The sequence below is a fragment of the Curcuma longa genome, chromosome 11, assembly GCF_044706935.1.
Source record: "Curcuma longa cultivar G26 ecotype Majalengka, Jawa Barat chromosome 11, ITB_CL_G26_1.1, whole genome shotgun sequence".
Lineage (NCBI taxonomy): Eukaryota > Viridiplantae > Streptophyta > Magnoliopsida > Zingiberales > Zingiberaceae > Curcuma > Curcuma longa.
In genome coordinates, this window is record NC_133871.1 from 8,582,907 (window position 1) to 8,603,319 (window position 20,413).

The 20,413-nt window shown below is 34.1% G+C and overlaps 4 protein-coding genes, 1 long non-coding RNA gene and 1 pseudogene across 8 annotated transcripts; 3 read left to right on the top strand and 3 right to left on the bottom strand.

The window, feature by feature from the left end:
- Positions 1-584: 584 nt before the first annotated feature.
- Positions 585-2,414, top strand: LOC141840666 (bidirectional sugar transporter SWEET2a-like). Its single transcript, XM_074728717.1, has 6 exons — positions 585-841; positions 945-981; positions 1,079-1,292; positions 1,671-1,829; positions 1,914-2,033; positions 2,138-2,414. Exons 1-6 carry the CDS (start codon positions 799-801, stop codon positions 2,240-2,242), a joined length of 678 nt encoding a protein of 225 aa, XP_074584818.1. The 5' UTR covers positions 585-798; the 3' UTR covers positions 2,243-2,414.
- Positions 2,415-5,344: 2,930 nt separating this feature from the next.
- LOC141838638 (chaperone protein dnaJ 10-like) lies at positions 5,345-11,595 on the top strand. Of its 2 annotated transcripts, none has more exons than XM_074726172.1 (10): positions 5,345-5,416; positions 6,017-6,121; positions 8,255-8,314; positions 8,582-8,664; positions 8,788-8,953; positions 9,403-9,532; positions 9,790-9,948; positions 10,037-10,200; positions 10,340-10,420; positions 11,299-11,595. In XM_074726172.1, exons 2-10 carry the CDS (start codon positions 6,035-6,037, stop codon positions 11,380-11,382), a joined length of 1,014 nt encoding a protein of 337 aa, XP_074582273.1. In that variant the 5' UTR covers positions 5,345-5,416; positions 6,017-6,034; the 3' UTR covers positions 11,383-11,595. The 2 variants fall into 2 exon arrangements, with proteins under 2 accessions (XP_074582273.1, XP_074582274.1); XM_074726173.1 differs by lacking the exon at positions 5,345-5,416 and adding an exon at positions 5,531-5,601.
- Positions 10,260-12,394, bottom strand: LOC141838639 (uncharacterized). Of its 3 annotated transcripts, XR_012602654.1 has the most exons (4): positions 12,261-12,394; positions 10,687-10,746; positions 10,534-10,619; positions 10,260-10,469 (listed from the first exon to the last, which is right to left on the bottom strand). It is a non-coding gene; the product is annotated as an uncharacterized LOC141838639 (long non-coding RNA). The 3 variants fall into 3 exon arrangements; XR_012602653.1 differs by having other exon boundaries at positions 10,260-10,462; positions 10,534-10,746; XR_012602652.1 differs by having other exon boundaries at positions 10,534-10,746.
- A 309-nt stretch (positions 12,395-12,703) lies between these two features.
- LOC141840768 (uncharacterized) lies at positions 12,704-14,675 on the top strand. Its single transcript, XM_074728831.1, has 2 exons — positions 12,704-14,046; positions 14,324-14,675. The coding sequence occupies exon 1, from the start codon at positions 12,714-12,716 to the stop codon at positions 14,022-14,024; it is 1,311 nt and encodes a 436-aa protein (XP_074584932.1). The 5' UTR covers positions 12,704-12,713; the 3' UTR covers positions 14,025-14,046; positions 14,324-14,675.
- Positions 14,283-15,247, bottom strand: LOC141837058 (LIM domain-containing protein WLIM1-like; annotated as a pseudogene).
- LOC141840993 (surfeit locus protein 1) lies at positions 15,112-19,189 on the bottom strand. Its single transcript, XM_074729109.1, has 6 exons — positions 18,980-19,189; positions 18,780-18,877; positions 18,439-18,677; positions 17,177-17,351; positions 15,606-15,889; positions 15,112-15,474 (listed from the first exon to the last, which is right to left on the bottom strand). The coding sequence occupies exons 1-6, from the start codon at positions 19,155-19,157 to the stop codon at positions 15,405-15,407; spliced, it is 1,044 nt and encodes a 347-aa protein (XP_074585210.1). The 5' UTR covers positions 19,158-19,189; the 3' UTR covers positions 15,112-15,404.
- Between the last annotated feature and the right edge of the window lie 1,224 nt (positions 19,190-20,413).

A 20,413-nucleotide genomic window follows, 5' to 3' on the forward strand; every position in this document is an offset into this window, starting at 1 on the left:
GATAAGATAGACAAATGGATAACTGAGTACATTATAATTCCTTTACAATTAAATTATCCAAATAGTAAGAGTGTAGTAGACATATTTGTATTGCTTTAAAGCAACAAAAATATAAAAATAGATAATAATAATAATATTTTTAGTAATAATATTAGAGATTATAGAAGTTTCTTAATTTGTGGGCAAGTTAAAAAAAAATAGTATTATTCTGTTTTTAAGTGTTGCCACTTTTGGGACGCAAGGTCACCTTCTTAATTTAATTTCAACGACAAGGATAGCTCCTATTTGGGTATGGCTTTCTATATGTATATATATACACCGGAATAACAGATTAATAAAAATTGTTAAAATAGGTTAATCATGCTGACGTGGCGCTCGAGATAAAAACTGCTGACTTGGACAAATCACAATTGACAGCGACAACATTGACCTTCCTCCACGTCTGCCAACCTGGCTGGCACAATTAAATCATGTGGATAAGTAGACACATCACGCAGCTTATCATCCAGCCTTTTACCCCCCTTCCTCTGTTTACTAGGAAGGAAGGATGCGGAGTATTTTTAAGTTAAGGAAAGGAAACGCGTAATTGATGGGAGAGAGAAGTAGAAATGAGACGCAAAAGGAGGGCGGCGTCAAAAGGGTGCCCCTCACGTTACAGACATCGCAGCTCAGGCGGTCCAGCAATTTTATAAAGGAAACTTTGAGCTGTACTCTGACGCCAATAAAAGAAATCCCATCCAGTTTCCTCCAATAAAGAACCTGTCAAGGACAAGGAAGCTCCCCAGATCTCTCAGAGCGATGGATCAGTATTCCCCTGCCACCGTCGCCGCCGGAATCGCAGGTGCGTCCGGCGGCTTTGAGTTTCAGAGGCTCGTCGTTTAGTTTGCATCTCGATAATGATGATGATGATGATGATGACGCATGGCTTTTGATTTGATTGGCAGGGAACGTGTTCGCCTTTGTGCTGTTCGTGTCGCCGGTGTGAGTGGTTCGCAATGGGTTTAGGGGGTTTTCCGGTGAGTTAGTTCGTTTGCAGGGAATGATGACGGCGGTGCTGTTCTTTGATGGTTTTGTGCAGGCCGACGTTCCGGAGGATCGTCAGGAACCGGTCGACGCAGGAGTTCTCGGGCTCGCCGTACGTGTACTCGCTGATGAACTGCTTGATCTGCATGTGGTACGGGCTGCCGTGGGTGGCCGGCGTCGTGCTCGTCGCCACCGTCAATTCCGCCGGCGCCGCCTTCCAGATCGTCTACGTCGTCCTCTTCCTCCTCTACGCGGACCGACCCAGAAAGGTCAGATCTTGCCATCAACGCTCTGTTTACTCTGACGTGTCAGAAACGAATTTAAAATGAAAAAAAAAAGAAAAAAAAGGGAAAAAAAATAGTAGCTTCTATTGAGTTTGCAACATTTCGCCCAATTTAGAATAGGTAACTACGTGATACAATATTATTCTGAACTGTTACATAGTATGTTTAAGTTGGTTAGTTACGATAACAGAGTTGTTGAAGTGGGCAATGATCGAATCTCGATGAAATCGAGATAATGTTCTCCTCCATCGTGGTCAACTACAACTTCTCGATTTACCTCCTCATGGATGATCATGGGACCTAGTCATAACAATTTTCTTCTTGTCTAGAATCATAATATCTTTATGTATTTATGTATCGTAGATAAGAATGGCGGCGATGCTCATAGCTGTTCTTTGTGCCTTTGCGACTATCATTTACGTAAGCTTGGAGTTTCTGGATCAACCAATGCGGAAGGCATTTGTTGGATACTTGAGCGTCGCTTCACTGATCTCCATGTTTGCTTCGCCATTGTTCATCATCGTAAGCCGCCCCAATTTGTTTATCGACACTCTCGATATCATAGCTATCGCAATTGCTGATCATTTGCCCCCCAATTTGTTTCAGAATTTGGTGATCAGGACTAGAAGTGTGGAGTTCATGCCATTCTACCTATCCCTTGCCACCTTCTTGATGAGCCTATCTTTCTTTGCATATGGAGGGCTATTGCATGACTTCTTCATATATGTAAGAATAAGAATAAGAATAATTCAATTCTTTCTTTTTTTTAAAAAAAAATTATTATTCTTTTTTTTCCATTAAATTAAACTATAAGTCAACTCTGTTGGCAGATTCCAAATGGGATTGGAACTCTATTGGGGGCCGTGCAATTGATCTTGTACGGCTACTACAGCAGGAAATCCGGAGAGGAGTCTACTTTGCCATTGTTGTCTTGAAAATAGATAAATAGAATGCGTATTCATTAATTTTCTTTTTATTATTCTTTTGATTTGATTGATTGGTGAATCAAATGATTTGGGCAAACTTGGTTTGATTTTCTTCATTTGTAAATTGTATCGCTCAACCTTCTTAGTTGAGCTAATCAATAAAATGATTGTTCAAATTTAATTTGTCTTTTTTTTAGTTTAAGTTTGATTTGAGGTTAGTTTAGATATTATTAAGTTGTTAATTTAAGTTAATTTGATTGTTTTAAGAAAAGTTTGTATAATCGACTGATAAACTTGATATTATGGTTACGTTTGGTACGACGTAATATAATCACACTTGTAATGTAATCAAGTTTGTAATGTAATGTAATGTAATCTTGATTACATTACTATGTTTAGTTGAAGAAATGCATGTAATCTTTGATTACAAGAATGATTACATTACAGTGTTTGGTGTACATTATTTTCAGTAAGAAATCTAATTTTTATTATTATAAAATACCAATAATACCCTCCTAATTTTTAAAATAAAATAAAAATAAATGTAATAATAAAGATTATTTTTATTATCTTTAAAATAAATTATTTTATTAATAATTAATAATTAATAATTAATAATTATTTAATAATTTTATTAATTATAAAAAATAAAAATTATTAAAATATTTATTAATTACTAATTAAAAGTAATTAATAATTTTTAATAATTAATAATTTATTATTAACTATTAATTTTTAAAATTAATTATTAATAATTAATTAATAATTTTTGTTTTTAAAATAATTAATTAGTTTAAATAATAATTAATTAAAATTATAAAATAAAAATTATTAAAACAATTAATAAATATTTTATTAATTAATAATAATAATAAATAATTTTTATTTAAATTATTAATAATAATTATTATTAATTTTATTATTTTAATTATTTTATTAATTATAATTATTAATACTTATTTTAATAATTTATAATTATTATTTTATTATTAATAATTATTATTATTAATTTTATTATTTTATTAATTATAATTATTAATACTTATTTTAATAATTAATAATTATTATTTTATTAATACTTTTAATTAATTTTATTAATAATTAATTATTAATTATTAATTAAAATTATAAAATAAAAATTATTAAAATAATTAATAAATATTTTATTAATTAATAATAATAATAAATAATTTTTATTTAAATTATTAATAATTAGTATTATTAATTTTATTATTTTAATTATTTTATTAATTATAATTATTAATACTTATTTTAATAATTAATAATTATTATTTTATTAATTATTTTAATTAAGTTTATTAATAATTAATTATTAAGTATAATTAATAAATTATTGATTTTATAGAATTATTAATTTTATTAATAAAGTGGAAGGGTATATTTGGTACGATAAAAACAGAATCCGTAATGTAATCGGATTACATACTATTTCCTTTGTAATCCAGATTACATATCTTGGCTCCTCTTTTGTAATCCAATTACATTACATTACAAGCGTGATTACGTTACCAAACAAAGTAAATCATCTTGTAATGTAATCCTGATTACATTACAAGCCTGATTACCCCTTACCAAACATGCCCTATAAGTTTTTTTATTTGTATTATGAATTTTTTGTTTATTTATATAAAATTCTTGATAAAGATGATTCATAAAATGAATTTATGTGTTTAAATTTGTATTTTTTGTTGGATAAGTTATTTAAACTTATTTATTTAATACATATTATGTAAGTTCAGAATATAAATAAATATGTACTAAAATATATATCAAAATTTTTTTACATATATTTAGTTCCAGTGGCGTCAAAATTTTTAACAAGGATAAATTTAATAAATTTTAAAAAATAATATAATACAAAATATAAATCATATATTAAGTATATATGTTTTTACAATAATATTTTTTTAAATTTTTATACTTTGAAAATATTTAATAATAGTCTTTTATATTATTATCAAGTGTATCAAATATGTTTCATTTAATATACGATACTAAATAATTATTTATCATATCAATTAAATATTTTTAAAAATTTTAAATATTAATATTAAAATCTAAATTAAATTTTGAATTTAAAGAAGTTGAAAATAAATTTAAATTTAAAAATTTTGACTTTAATCCTTGATTTTAATTGAAATAATGATCCATCAATTTTCAAAATTATTTTCTTCAACACTTATTCAATAACACAACAAAACTCATTAATCAATCAAAGTTCAAAATTTTTTATCCTAAATGCCTAAAAATAGAATCAACAATCGAATAGTAAGTTGTGGTTCCACTTTCATTCAACGCGCACCACATTCTCTGAAATCATATTCTAAGTACTGAAATCGAATATAAACCTTTTCAACCATGATTTTCAACGATAAAAATCTCACGACAACACCAAAAAATATGTCATGTAGCTCCAATGAGGGAAAGGACCAATGGATTCGTTCTAAGTTTCTTTTAAAAAAGTGGTATCAATTGATAACTTAAGTTAAAAATTTTTTAAATATATAATCAATTTTAATTTTTCAACAACAAAATAGATAGTGAATTAATCAATCAGAAGGACGGTGAGAGTTTGAGATTATTTTGTGAAAAAATAAAAAGGGAAATAAATATAAATAAGATATGTTTTAAATTTAATTAATATTAATTTTTTAAAAAAATATATATTACATATAGCATTATTTTTAAAAAAAAAATCTTAAGGGAAGCAGTTGCACCCATTGTAACTTATATCTCATTATTTTCATTTAAATGGTGAAAATAATTACTAAAAATTATAAAATACCCGACAATTGCAACGTTCAAATCATAATAATAAATTCATTAAAAGTTATAAAGTATTAAAAATAAAATAGTAGAATTATTAAAAGTATAAAATAAATGCTAATTAGAAAACATTAGGGGTTACCTTTACAATTTTCAAATTTTTAGAGCCTTTGGAGAAATATGCAATCTTTGGGCAGTGAAATGAAATTCCCCTAATTTCAAATTATTTACCTTGTAACGGGTATTATACCGGCATGATCTAACCGGCGTTATTTTATCGTTTTATTTCTGTGTTTTGAATATATCGGCCATGGCCACTGTTATCTCAGTCCGAGCTATTCCTGTCACTTCGTGCAGTTTGCGCCATTGTTGGATCTGTGGCCTCCGCAACGACAGGTGCTTGCTCTTCCGATTCCCGATTCTGTTCGTTTGTTCTATCTTGTTACTTAATCTGTGCCGAAAACGGATGTTCTGATCTCCTCTTCGTTTTCCGAACTCCGTCGATTTGTTCTGGTTTCAGACAATCCCACCTGGATCTTGTTGCTACCCTTTTGTTTCGCGTATTTTGAATTTTCCCTTAGGTAAGAACCGAAGGCACTGTTCTTTTTCAGTGTTTTGATTTCTTTTTCCGTGAAATCTTTTCCCTATTCCCTTTTCAATTTTTTTTTCACTCTCGCTATCTTCATTTGAGAAAATTTAGACTTAGCTTGTTTATTTTGTTGTTATTTGCTGATTATCCCATACGAGATAACGTCATCTATCTCCTTGATCCGTGTTCTACGTTGGCGATGCTATGTAATCTTCCTTTTTAACGAAAATTTGTGACGGCATAAATTTCTCTTCACTGCCTACCACAGTAATATGGGAAATGTCATTTGCTGCCTCTTCTTTGGCGTACTTGTATGTAGATTTGTACGATTGTTTGGTTCGTTCCACTGACAATTTGTGACGAAATAACTGGCTGCACAATTTAATGATTTGAACTTCGTGTTGCAGCTTGGTGTAATTTGAATCATGGTGAAAACCACCGAGTACTATGATATCTTGGGCGTTAGAGTTGATGCGTCTGATGCTGAGATCAAGAAGGCCTATTACATTAAGGTAATAGGAGCTTCCTCTGATAAAATAAAGATATTCTTTTGATTCGTTTCCACGTATTCGTTTAAAAGACAATGCTGTCTAATCCTGCCTCAAAACAGCATGAAAATCCTCTATACATGTACAATAGTTCGCAACAATAAAAAAGTGAGTCATTCATGAGTTGTCGATTAGTTGAATTCTTTGTAGATCCAAACTGTCATAAAGTTATTAAACTTGTAAGAATGGTGAAGTTCTATTCTTAATAATTCACATGTAATTTAAGAAGATTTTGTTGAAGAACTTTTGTTGTCAGTAGGTTGGAACTATGACTTGCTAATTTGTATCAATTGACAACCCCAATGCCTAATCACTTTCCTTAAACCTTTAGTCATTCCATTAATGGTGTCAGACGGGGTTCTAATTTCCTCTAGGATAAGATGAGGTCATAGATTCTCATGTGATCTGCATTGGGGCCCATGGTCCACTTGACTTGGAAACAAGGTTGCTTGAATCCTTCGGTTGGTTTAAGATTTAGCTTTGACACATTTCAAATCTGATATCTTATTTTCATTTGTTTACTTCAACTTATAAGGAACGACTCTGCTAATGTTTCAGTTCTGGTCCTGAACTGGAAGAATACTTATCTGTGTTTAATGGTTACTGGATTAGTCAGGTTTTACCAGTCCCATTAAGTTTTGTCGATCCAGACTGATGTTTATGCTGGATAAAGAGAAACACCAACATTAGCACTTCTGATATTAAACAATCTGTCACTGAATAATTGATCTAACATTTGAATATGTTATGTACCTGGCTGTAATGGATTGCTTCCATTTAGGTTATTTTCTTGTTTTTTTTATTTCCTGACAATTTTCCTAGTATTTACTTACTTGTATCATCTTTTACTATTTGAATGATGGTTCTAATTCTGCACAGTATGAATCTAATTGCTTGTTTGCTTTGGTGGTTGAATAAGAGGTAAAAGATTGAAAAAGGAACAAGAATCTTTTTTTCACTTCATTTGGAACAGTAAAAGAGATTAGTAAACCTGTACACAAGGTTCCAACATAATATGTGATGGCATTAGTAGTAATATGACATTAAATATTATTTATGATACTCATCAATTGGTATCCAGTTTATTGCACAATACAAGAAGAGAATCCCACAATAGAAAAAATGAATTTGAGATGCTTGATGAGATATCAATCATGTTGTGCTTGGAGAAGATGCCCTGGGAACCATGGGTCTTTAAGACAGGAATCTGACTCTAGTACCAATTTGAAAGCAATAGAAGAATATTATTCAATAGAACAGAGAATAATATACCTATATATAAAATTCCAACCTATTACATATTGGCTGAACTAGTGATGTGGGTATGTGGGGTTACACTGTAACTCGAACACTTTAATTCAATACAATTTTAAACTAAGTTCTATGTGAGTCTGTAGCTTTTACACTTTGACCTAACATTGCTTATGTAACTGGATCCATTTTCTATATTGTATAGATTCCTTGTATTGTAAAAAGGAGAATAAGCCTATTTCTTGATGACCCAATAAGACCTCTTATTGCAGCCACAAACAAGCAACCTTGGTGAACCACTAAAATTTTCCATCTTCTCTCGTTTGATCTTATTCTGTGTTCTCATACACTTTTTTTGTAATAAAAAAATTGTTTGTTTTTCGCAGATGGTGTTTGATTCCTAATAATGTGTTAGTATCCTATGTATTTGATTTCTGTATCAGGGATACAATAATTTTATATTGCTAAAATGAAGCGCATAAAAAAAAACCCTGAAGAACTGGAAAGTGGATAAACTAAATACAAGTTTTGAATAAATGAAAACTGCTTAGAAGAAATGTGCCAATTTATTGTTTAAATTTCTATTATATGCTATATTATTATTATATTTCTTTAGATGATTGGAATTCATTCATTGCATGGCCTTTCAAAAAACTTTTGAAAAATTCTGATTATTTATTGCCATTGATCATTTCTGACAACTGTACAATTTTTCTATATGATACTAAAATTTATTGGCCAGATCCGTAGTATTTTATATCAGTTTGTCCCATCTAGTTAAACTTGTGGCATCTCTGCAAAGATTTTGATCTTTCAGATTGCTATTGTTGTCTCTTGGAATTTTAGGCAAGACTGGTGCACCCTGATAAAAATCCCGGAGATCCACAAGCTGCTCACAACTTCCAGGTGCTTCCTATTGATGATTCCTAAAGTAATAGTACAATTACCTAATTTTCTACATGAATATGCTTTAATTGGTTTAGTCTGTACAAAACAATTGTTTTTTTTTTCAGAATCTGCATAAGTTTCATTTGATCTGTGAGCATATGCCTTGCAATTTGCATCCCACAATTTATTTGCAAATGGAAAGGGATATAACTAAACTAATATATTTAAGATTCATAATTCTCTGTATTTCATCACTGTCTTATCAAAATAGTATTCTATTTGAAGATACTCGGAGAGGCTTATCAAGTCTTGAGTGATCCTTTGAAACGCGAAGAGTATGACAAGCATGGAAAGGAAGGTTTTTCCCAGTAAGTTCATAAAAATGTTTTTTATACAATAAATCTTCACTGAGATAGCTCCGGCATTTTCACTTATACTACTAACGTTTTTTTCTCCCAGTTACTAATATGCTAGTGAATTTAATATGTTAGAGATTCCTTGGTGGATCCTGCTACTGTCTTCGGAATGATGTTTGGAAGTGATTTCTTTGAAGATTATATTGGACAACTGGCTTTAGCAACCATTGCTTCAGTAGAAGCAGAAGAAGAATCACAAACTTCAGACAACCGAAGACAAAGAGTGCAAGAGAAAATTAAGGTATTGTTAGTCTTCGGGTAATCCCTTAATCACCCAGTTAGAGAACTCGAACTCTCGTAGAATCAAGTATTGTTGCCACTCTACTGTGCACTCAGCTCATGTGAGACTTTTTATGCTGTTACTTGTATGGTATATGTTCAGTCAAGTTTTGCTACCACTCAGATCTTGCATTTTCTGCATTGGCCGTAGAGAATTGATGTTCTGAAATCATAGGTAATGTTGCTTTAGAACCGGAAAGAAATAGGGTTATGATTTGGCGGTCTGTCATATTCAGTTGCAACTGCCTAATCATTCAGACTCAATGTCTCATGAATGCACTTCCTTTGTACTACAGAATTTGTATCAATTCTCTAATGTTTGAGATATAATAACATAGAAGGCTATTTTTTACTTAATAAGGAGCTTTGTGCATATCTATCCTGTGATAATTTCTGTATCTCAAACTGCAGGAACTACAAAAAGAAAGAGAACAGAAACTAATCCAAACTCTGAAAGATCATCTTCATCTCTATGTGTCAGGTCAAGAAAATGAATTTGTCAATTGGGCAAACTCTGAAGCACGTCGTCTATCTCAAGCTGGTGCCTCATTATTTCTTCTCTTTTTGTATTTCTTTTTTGTAAGATATGCAATTCAGAAGAAGTGCTTAATACCAACCTACAGTTAGTAGTTGATATTAACTGTTTCACAGTAACCTAATTCCACACCATTAGTGCTTAGGAACAAACAAAGTATGGACGTTTGCATCGAACAATAGTTTGATCACCAATGTTATCGATATTGACTAGCCTTTTCTTTATCAAATTGCCACCTGATAAACTGAAATGGCTGATTTTAGCTTTTGGGGAGGCTATGCTGCATACTATCGGATACATATATGCTAGACAAGCTGCTAGGGAAATTGCAAAGAGCAAAGGATACATGGGCATGCCATTTGTAGCTGAATGGGTAAGAAATAAGGGTCACAATGTGAAATCACAAGTTAATGCAGCATCAGGTACTTGTATGATTTCCTAATATATATATACATATTCATTTTTTTCCCATGAGCTTTGAGATTTTATTGTTGTTGTTTCTCACTGTAGGGGCAATTGCATTGATCCAGCTTCAGGAAAGGGCAAAAAAAGAAGCACAGGATGCTGAGGATCTGGTGAGGACCATGGAAGAGAAAAAAGACGCCATGCTTAGCTCGCTGTGGAAAATTAATGTGCTTGACATAGAATCCACTCTCTCACACGTCTGTCAGGCAGTAAGTACTGTATTCATATAAGTCATGCACCAGATATTATAAATTCCTACGTTGAACTAGTGTTTATACGATAATAACTGGAAGTGCCAGAACGTGCTTCAGATTTTTTAAGAGTAATTAAATGCTTGATTGAATCCAGGTTCTGAGGGACAATACAGTTTCTAAGGATGTACTGAAGTTACAAGCCACAGCATTGAAGAAGTTGGGGACAATTTTTCAGGTAATGTACTGCTGATCTCTAGTTCCTTTGCACTGCTGCATCCTGAATCCTGATAGGTTCAGTATTAGATGAAATATATAATAAATCAAAAATGGAATGTGGAGTGTGAACACCTCATTTTCAATGCCACTATCCAGTCTCACATGCACCTTCTGTGGCCTCCCCTAGTATTGGTAATGGTAAGCCCAACTCCATCTCTCTTGTTGATAATCTAAATGTTTTAATCTCGAAAATAGACAAATTTGCTCTCTAATTCGTATACAAACCTGGTCCTATTATTATCCTTCTGAATATTTTATGGAGCCAGTCCAACTCCAATCCTTACCCTAGGGCAAAGGTAATAAAAAAAATCAAAAGAACGGCTAGAGAATGTTGGCAATTTTTTTATAAAGTATTGAATGGTGGGTGGACAATTATAGACAATAAATTTAAAATAAATATGATGATATTATGCTCTTATTACAAATTAATGAATTAGAAACTCATGTCTTCAAGCAATACTCAAAAGGATGAGTTTCAAATGCTTAGTATCTCAAAATAAATAACTCTTTAAATGCTTTTAAGCTTATATTATATATAGGTATATCTGTAAATAACTAAATTACATTCTATTTAGAACATCTATAGAATGCATCAAAATTAATTCAAATAAAATAAAATTCATTATAGGTTTCTAGACAATTCAAATTGTGCAAGTTATTAGTAGAAGTAAATTAGGTTTACTTTGATATTCATTTTGCTTAGTGTGATTTTTCCATGATATTACTAATCAATAATAACACAAATTTCTCCAAAATTAAAATCTCTATCACCAGTATTTTTTTTTGTGTGTGGTTACCATCGGCATGAAATTGCAGTCTAATTATCAAATATATCAGGGTGCAAAGGCTCATTATAGGAGAGAAAGCAGCCTTAGAGTGGAAACTGGCAACGGCGATATCACCAAACCAAAACTCAATTAGCATTTCAAACTCATCAAATTGCTCTTTTTATTGGTGAAGGAAATCTATACTGTCATGTGAAGAAGCTGAATGGTTGATAGGCTTAATTACTTGACCTCCATAACCTGTGTCTCTAATGGTACCATGGTATCATATTTGGCAAGGATTTGGCTTTACAAGCCTAAGAACTATAGATTTGGAGAATAAATTCTATATCTTAGTTTGTTGGATTCCTGGCTGTAGATTCAAATTCTCAAGTTCCTTTCATATGGCTAATTGAAATTTTTGTGGTTTGAGCCTCTATCGAAGTCCAATAGTTTGTCAAACAAACTTATTATGAATGAAGCCTCCAAATCGGGATTCATGCTATTGTTGAGAGTCGCCAGTTTAAAAATGTGTAATTTGAACTATTATGAACGAAGCATCAATGAAGCAACGCAAACAAAGAAGTGAATGAAGAAAAAATACGATGAAAGCCTTGGCATTTTAAGCTCAGAAGAAGTATTGAAATCAAAGACAATGCCTCATCTGTTGAGAGAGAAGGGATTCTTCATCATAGCTCGACGTTCGATCTGGAAACAAGAGAAGTGGAGCCAAGCACGAAAGCATTCAAAGAGTAAGATTTGCCATGTTTGCAAACAAAAAAACATATGAAACTCCAGATCAATAGTCACCAGTCGGCAATCCAGAATCATGTTTACAAATCACTAGAAAAGTTCATCAAGGATTAGCGAAAGGCCAACTTTGAAGTGCCTCCAGAGGATGAACAAACAACTTAGAGAAGAGATGAGAAGAGAAGAAACCAAGACAGAGTCCAACACATCAAAAATCTGAAAGAAAGAAGCGGATGCATATCAGCTCACAGCTCAGAAGATGCAAATCAGACGATTCAAACTGACCTCCTCCTTTTTTCCTTCATCGAAAGGGATTACTCGAGAAATAATCCATGAGCAGAAGCAACGCCGGCGGAGAGAGCGTGAAGCGGAGCTACTCACCGGCCGAAATTTAAACCCTGATGCACCGCACCAGTCAATTTAGGGTTTCCTGGAGGAGATTAACGGGCCGGGAGCGGACCAGGCCGGTCTATAATTTTTTTTTTCTAACAAAGAAATCTAAAAAATTTACTTTGTTTTATTTCATAATAATATCTGAAAATTTAGATAAATAATTTCTGACCTATATAGAAGCCATGGAATTGAGATAAATTAAATAATTAAAACTTTCGAAATTTTTAAATAAATTAATTTTTTTTGGATATTACTGTCATTTTGTAGTTCTAGGCTCCACTGTTCTATAAAAGGAGTCTTTCTTGACTGCTAAGAAATCTGGATGCTGAGAAAAGAATAACGATCATGGCGACAGCGGGAGCAAGCGCCAGCTCCGCTGCCGTCTCCTCCTCCGCCTCTGCTGCTGTCGCCGCCTGCCCGTCAACCGTCACGCCTTTTGCTCTGCGGAAGAACTACGTGACCCTTAAACAGCTGCAAGAACTGCGCCTCAAGGAGCAGATCGACGAAGAAGAGAAGCTTCGCGATTGCGATTTCAATATCAAGGGAGCAGAAGCGGCCCGATCCAGCGGCGATCGGCCTCCTCGTGGATTGCAGAGACGGGCGGTTCCGTGGCCGGCGCTGCTGTCGATTTCGGAGTTGACTGGGGGGAAGGGGACCGCTGATGATTCCGCCCCGGCCCTTGCAATTGGCGAATCTGCGGGGGGAGATGGTAAGCGGACTTGGGAGGGTAAGGATACAGCAAAATCTTATGCAGAGAAGCGCGCCGGACCGGAGGAGTCTTCGGAGAACTCCATTCCGGTGAAGAAGGAAGGCAATGGTCGAAATCGCCAGGCAACGGCGCAGCACAAGCTCGTTGGGGTTTCTGGTGGCGAACCGGAGGCGGTGGTCCTCGAATCTGGCCAATTGTCTTGGGACAAACCCATCCCGGCGAAGGAGGGCAAGGGTCAGAATCGCCAGGCGAGGCCGCAGCCCAAGCTCCCCGGGATTTCTGGTGGTGCATCGGAGGTAATGTTTACCGAATCTGAGGAGGCATCTTCGAAGCCGGTTACGAAGAAAGGAAAGCGTCGAAATCGGCGACGAGCGACGGCGCAGCGAAAGCTCGCCGGGGTTTCTGGTGGTCGATCGGATACCGAATCTGAGGGGGCATCTTCGAAGAATCCCATTCCGATGAAGAAGGTAGGTGAGGATCAAAATCGGCGCAGAGCACCGACGCAGCCAAAGCTCGGTCGTGGACCGGAGATGTCCGCTACCGAATCTAAGGAGGCACCTTCGAAGAATCCCATTCCGATGAAGAAGGCAGCAAAGCATCAAAATCGACGCCGAGCGACGGCTCAGCCAAAGCTCGCCGGGGTTTCTGGTGGTCAACCAGAGGTCGCGGCTACCGAATCCGACGAATCATCTTCTAAGAATCCCATTCCGATGAACAAGGAACGAGAAGTTCAAAATCGGCGCCTGACGCAGCCCAAGCACGCCTGTGTTCCTTCCAACCGACCGGAGCCTTCGGTGCGGATGCTGCAGCAGGGCTTCAACGGAGGCGAGGGAGCCGTCGCCGGAACGCCGAGAAAGACGTCACACCGGGCGAGAGGCGATCGTCCATGGTCGAGAAGAGCCGGTCCGGCTGGCTCGGTCTGGGTCAGGATCACCCCAAGCTCTTAAATGGTTCCGCGGACCATTCAAGGTACCTTACCATCACTCCATTGCATTATCTTTGTTATCAATCTTTGATAGCTATGCCAAAACTTGTTATTGCCAGTTCATTTAATTTACAAAACACAACAAATCTGACCAATATCTAATAAATTAAGAGCCATATAGAATCAATCCTAAATACAAAAGCACATGTTCACAATGAACAGAGCATTTGAACACATCTTAAATGTGACAACATTCTAGGGCCTTGTGAGGATGAATCATCTATGGCTCATCAGTTGTTTCCTCTGTTTTACTTGCCTCAGGCTCATCAGGTACTTCACCCACACTCGAATTTGCCTCTCTATCTGCCTCGAGTTGGCTTAGGTTGCCCTTCTCTTTAATGAGCTGAGTGTGGTGATGCTTGCAGTAGAGTTTCAATGTAGTTAGAAGGGCTGATGACGCATCCGCCATGGCAGCATTTGAAGCAGCTCTTGTGATATGCTACTCCATTAACCTTGATCTTCAAGAAGTATACAGTTCTATCATTCAGCGATACATAAGCATTTTGTTCTCCACAGTCCGAGAAATAACCCTTTCAGTTGGATAAACAGTCTTGCTGCATCCAACACACTTCTCTTGTGTGCCAACAAAAGCATTTGACATTCTGTTTGCATTCTGCAGTACCTTAATTTTTTTAAAACTCAGTGTCAGTATCAAATCTAACAGGCTTACGCAAAAGTCGAATTACTCTCTACCTCATTGTCAATAAGCTTCTCTGGTTTCACAGCTTTTGGGATCCCTAAAGGTTGCAAACGAGAGCAGTTTCAAGTTTCTGAACATCAAGAAATGACAGAAAATGACGGTGAGACCTTCAAAGCTTTTCTCCAGGCTGCCTGTGGTTTTGTACAGCTACCAAATTCATATTTTTAATTTAATTTAATTTAAAATAAAATTTTATTAATAAAATTATATTTAATGGATCTTAAATTAAAATTATAAAACAGTTTCTGATTAATGATCTTTCCCAAAAACTAATATAAAACCAAACAACAATAATTTTTTATACATATGTAAAAAACGATATCAAAACAAACACTAATTCATTGTCCCATTGTCAATTAATATCAACATTACTCTTCATTTTTCTTTGTAAACAAGACAACAAAATTTCTTCCATCAGAACTGTTCCTCAAAATAAAATCCCTCTAAATTAGAGGATCACATACAATCAAGTACAACTGCAGCATGGAAACCACCTTGACATATAAATTGCAATTGTAAATGAACAGTCAATACTTTTATTTAGTGCACTATTCTTGACTGCCATAAATATCGTTTCTAATTGAAATGAATACTAAAAATATCGGTAAACATCCATAGAACACAAGCAACAAATAAGATTCATCATCTGCGTAATTTCTTCGGTTTAATCCGCTGGAAAGCCATGAAAGAAACAGCAGCCGAGAGGGAGTACCTAAAACATAGAGAACGACAAATCAGATATGAAGTAGCTGCTGCCTTATCATCATTGCTAAGCAAAAGATCAATTATGTATCAGAAAATGGCTGGAAGATATACTTATGAACTGGAAGAAGAAGTGCATACCATGTTAAAGTATAATTCAAGTGATCTTGAGGCATGACGGAGTAGCGTATCAATTTGTTGACATCTTTCGGAACTGGATAAGGATTGGTTGCGCTGAAATCTTCATTTATGTCTTCGATATAAAGAGTATTCTCTGGAAGAGCACAGGCTCGTGCAATCATGGGAATATCAACGTAGAACCATTGCCCGCTTTTGGGATCATTTGCTGGTACAAATATGCTTGGATCCTCACTTCCTCGAATTACACCCGCAACTCGTGTTGGGGGCGGGATGTCTTCTTCCACCTAAAAGTTCATTGTCACAATTTGCAAAGAAAAACAAACAACAGAAAAATCCATGGATCTAGATAGCTTGTATGATTACTAACTACAAAAAAAAAACACAACAAATTTTCATAATTTTACGATACATAGCAGGACTTTTCATCTCCAGTGCAATAAACTGAGGTAGATATGGATAAAACAATTGACAGATGCAAGCTTGGCTATTTGAAATGTTGAAATTCATGGAATAAGAAATCAATTAAAAGAATAATATAGAGGGCAAATTATTTATATATGAACTGCCCTTGAGATCTATCTGTCCTCCATGTGCCTCTCAAATATCCTAACATGTCCACTTCAGCCAATAATATGATACATAATCTACATCATGAGTAATCTTTGTTCTTTCTTTTTCATTCTTAATGATCATATATATAATCAAAATAATCATTCTGATAAATGCAAGCACGATATAACCTACCCTAAACTAAAAAAAAAAAAAGGTAGATGCATATAGTAGGTACAAATGACATTCTAATTGTGTCTTAATAAAAGATTGTAAGTGATGTAATTTCAAGTATAAAAACTTCATGCTTCATATAACTGTACTACAATTCCAATTTTAAATTTAAAGGCTCTGCAAAAAATGCATATACTGAAGTTTTTAAAAATGTATCTGACTATTTGGTGGCATCCAGCATTATTTTGAATCACAAATATAAGTTTCATATAAGACCTTGGTATCTTTGTTGAAATAATCAGTTAAATCTTCAACTTGTACATGACTTGACTTGTATTGTCTGGTCCACATACCACTAACTAGTTGAGCCAACACAAAATGAAATTTATATGCATGTGTAGGAGATTAGTTCTACTGGAATAATAGATTCATGTTCAAATATGACCTAGAAATTCTAGAAATATAATAATTGAATCTATTAGAGTAGAAGGTAGAAAGGGTAAAGAGAGACCAAAGAAAGAAGTTTGAATTTACTTGTGACATTGTCTGCCATAATGCTCAAGGAAAGGAAAAGATTTGTAACCATGTACCCGCCATAAATAGTATACCTAATACCTCGATGGCAAAATTACCTAAGTTATTAAGGGTGGTAGTGAAGGGCTCTAAAAAGAATGAATCGGGCATTAAGATCAATTCTTCATAGTAGTATGGATATTTTCTGAACATGAACTTGTAGGACACGGTTTCGGTAAAAATAAGCATGATACAACAATCTGTGGTATCTCAAAATTTACCTTGCCTAAGAAAAATCAACAGCAGAAAAAAAACAAAAGGTAACAAGGAAAGACCTTTAGAACTTCAGGTTTCTTAGACCAAAACTTCCACCATATGCTTCCTTCATTCTCTTTTGCTTCTACTGTTCCTGCAATTGAAGAGGTTTTAAGGTTCTCAGAATTCCCTAATGACTTTTGTCGCCAACCACGAGGAACCCATCCTCTATTAACCAGGATTGGAACCTGCACGCTGACAAAAATTCCTTAAAAGATTATTTGAGTAAATTCAGGAATCAAGTACAAATATAATTATTCAAAAGGAAAAGCTAGGGAAGTGTAATTAGATTGTGAATGATATTACAATGATGCATAAGGGACACAACCCACAATAAGAAAAGTGAGCATATCTTATCGTGAAGGAGCTTTCTAAAAGATTTTACATGGAATATGACCAAACATTAACTCAATACTACTGTTATGTGTTAACTAGGACCTAAAGATGCAAGGCGATAAAAAAAATTCTTAAAAGATAATCTGAGTTATATTACATTGAGGAATCAAATACAAGAACCAATCTATTAAAATGAAGCACTAATTAGGATTACTAAATTAGGTGGTGAAAGTTATTCAACATAATAATTTGCATTGTGTAATCATTTTCCGTTGTAAAATTAATCAGAGACCAAAATAGAACAAATCTCATCCTGAAGGAGTTTTCTGAAACATGGCATCCTAAATGATTAATAGTTTAGCTGAATGGCAGCATTCATATTCCTAGATCTGCATTATATAGAAGCAGGAACAGGTTGAGAAGATAAAAGACTAAGCTATTCTACAAGCATAGAATTCACTTGTCACCTTTTCGTTAAGATCAACTGAAACAATATAGCCATTGATTCTATGAGATTATTTGTTAGATCATCCATTGCTAATTGCTTCAACTGTATGTACAACATGCAAAAACTATCCCCTTGTGTGTGTTTCCTACTGCATTTTTCAACATTTCTACATTACTTGCTGATTTTGTTATTATCTTACAACTGATTTTTACATCAAAGAACATTAGTTAAGGAAGTTCACTTCGATACTCTTCCCTGATAGTCAATTAAACATGTGATACTAGAATCATATAAAAACACAATTTGCTAAAATAGAGACAGCACAGAGTTTTTCCTGGAAGCACATAAAAATTACCAATGCATTGAAGTGAAGTTTATGCAGACATTCTTTTCATATATCAAGGGCCAAGAAATATTTAGTTTAAACTACAAAGAGCAGAGCTTCGGATTGACTAACGATGGGTTAAAGACCTCAAATTTACACAGACGAAGACCTACCTCCCAGGCTCAGTTCTCCTTGGAACCAATGGAGTAATAACATAATACCCATTCTCCGTTACTCCTGATATGCTCCTCGACCGTGGACCTATATAAACCGACTTGCTCTCATCAAAATCACCCTCGCATATGACCTTCCTAAATTCCAAAGTATTCCAATCGTAATTCGAAGAAGATAGCTCGTTCCAGTTTAATGGTTCCATCTCCAGTCTTTTTCTCCTATAATCCAACAATTCTATCTGAAACAATGAGATGCATAACAGAACCAATCAAGATGTCATTTTTAGAGCTAAGCAGACAAGGCAGGGAACTACAACAGAGACACAGGCAGGAGCGCATACCTTCTCCTGTCTTCTGAAGAGCTGCCAGGTCCCAAGTCCGAAAGTGATTGCGCCGGGGAGGAAGAGCAGCGCTTTGGACAATTTCCCTCTTTCTTTCTCTGAAAAAGAGAACAAAGTTCAGTATTTGAAAGAAAAAAAAGAAGAAAAGTAAGAGAAGATCAATGAAGTAAGTGCAGAAAAAGTAAGATGGAAATGCGAACCTTGTGATTGAGAGGTAGATGACGCGGCCGCAGCAGCCTCGGCGGCGGCGGCGGCGGCGGCGGGTGGTGGAGATGCATCAGAGGAAGATAAACCAGCAAGAGGCCTCGGCGACGAACTTTGGAAGCTATAGGGAAGAGAGCGCTTCGGTTTTAGGGTTTTGGAGAGCCATGCCGCCATGTGGAAGAAGACTCAAGCATCGTCCGCCCTCGTTAAATACCGCTCTCTGTGCAGAGCTAAGGCCGAATAAACCTAAATACCCTTTTTTTAAATAAATAAACCTAAATAACTCATAAAAATTTGCTTTAGACATTTGAGTTTCAGAAAATTAAATTTCAGATTTAATAAAAATTTAATTTTATTTTTAATTAATTTTATTTAAAAATAGCTCTCATATATTTTAAATTTTATTTAATTTTATTTTTTAATTAATTTAATTTATTATTTTTTTCATCAATACTATATTTTTTCAATTTTTATTTGATTTTATTTTTTAATCAATTTTGTTTATTATTTTTTATCAATACTTTATTTTTAGAATTTTATATACATTTTATTTAATTTTATTTTTTAATCAATTTTGTTTATTATATTTTTATTAATTTTATATAAATTTTATTTATTATTTTTTTCATAATACTTGTATTTTTTCAATCTATTATTTTTTTAAATTTTATTTTTTTATTGATTTTATTTCTTTGTTAATCAATTTTTTATCAATTTTTTTTATTAGTTTTATTTTTTTGAGGGGTGTTTTGACATGTGTCAATGGTTGGAGAATGTGTAATTTAAAGAGGATGAAAGATTCTAACATGTGTTATGTGTCAAGGGTTAGAGGGAATGATGATTTAAAGGGAGAGAAGGTTCTGACATGTGTTAAGAGTTGGATGGGGATAATTTAAGTATCGAATTAGGCAAGGTTGTCAAAATCGCGAGTCAACTCGGCGGGTTTACGAGTTTACGAACTATTATTTCAATTCCGTGTTGAATCAGCTTAAAATCGGGCCCCCTTGTAAACTCGTAAACTCATGAGTCAACTCGGTAAACTCGCGAGTCAACTCGGTCAAACTCGATAAACAAAGGAAATCTTTATTTGATGTTTCCTTTTATCAAATTTAGACAATGGAAACTTATTTGGTGTATCTATTGGACTATTTTTGTATGAAATTTTAAATTTGTCATTTTGTAACTTGATGATGAAACATAAATTTTGAAAATTTCATATCTTTTCATGTTAAATTTTCATGTTTAGTCTTTTTTTATATGTGAAAACATGTTGTTGATAACTATGTTTATGCTTTTTTATTAGATATGTGAAATAATGATTGTTCTTATGAAGTTATGATCAAATATATATTATTTGACATTTTATAACTCTTTTTTGGATTATCTGTAAACTCGTACGAGTTTACGATACGAGTTTGTGCACCCCTAAC

What these genes read in the sequence shown, in the direction of transcription:
- LOC141840666 (XM_074728717.1), top strand. Translation starts at nt 799, where the DNA reads ATGGATCAGTATTCCCCTGCCACCGTCGCCGCCGGAATCGCAG. An exon ending in GTGCTGTTCGTGTCGCCGGT is followed by an intron (nt 982 to 1,078) that starts GTGAGTGGTTCG and finishes GGTTTTGTGCAG; the next exon opens with GCCGACGTTCCGGAGGATCG. An exon ending in CTTCGCCATTGTTCATCATC is followed by an intron (nt 1,830 to 1,913) that starts GTAAGCCGCCCC and finishes AATTTGTTTCAG; the next exon opens with AATTTGGTGATCAGGACTAG.
- LOC141838638 (XM_074726172.1), top strand. Translation starts at nt 6,035, where the DNA reads ATGGTGAAAACCACCGAGTACTATGATATCTTGGGCGTTAGAGTTGAT. An exon ending in ACGTCGTCTATCTCAAGCTG is followed by an intron (nt 9,533 to 9,789) that starts GTGCCTCATTAT and finishes GGCTGATTTTAG; the next exon opens with CTTTTGGGGAGGCTATGCTG. An exon ending in ACAAGTTAATGCAGCATCAG is followed by an intron (nt 9,949 to 10,036) that starts GTACTTGTATGA and finishes TTCTCACTGTAG; the next exon opens with GGGCAATTGCATTGATCCAG.
- LOC141840768 (XM_074728831.1), top strand. Translation starts at nt 12,714, where the DNA reads ATGGCGACAGCGGGAGCAAGCGCCAGCTCCGCTGCCGTCTCCTCCTCC.
- LOC141840993 (XM_074729109.1), bottom strand. Translation starts at nt 19,157, where the DNA reads ATGGCGGCATGGCTCTCCAAAACCCTAAAACCGAAGCGCTCTCTTCCC. An exon ending in ATCTACCTCTCAATCACAAG is followed by an intron (nt 18,878 to 18,979) that starts GTTCGCATTTCC and finishes TCTCTTTTTCAG; the next exon opens with AGAAAGAAAGAGGGAAATTG. An exon ending in AGGAGAACTGAGCCTGGGAG is followed by an intron (nt 17,352 to 18,438) that starts GTAGGTCTTCGT and finishes AATTTTTGTCAG; the next exon opens with CGTGCAGGTTCCAATCCTGG.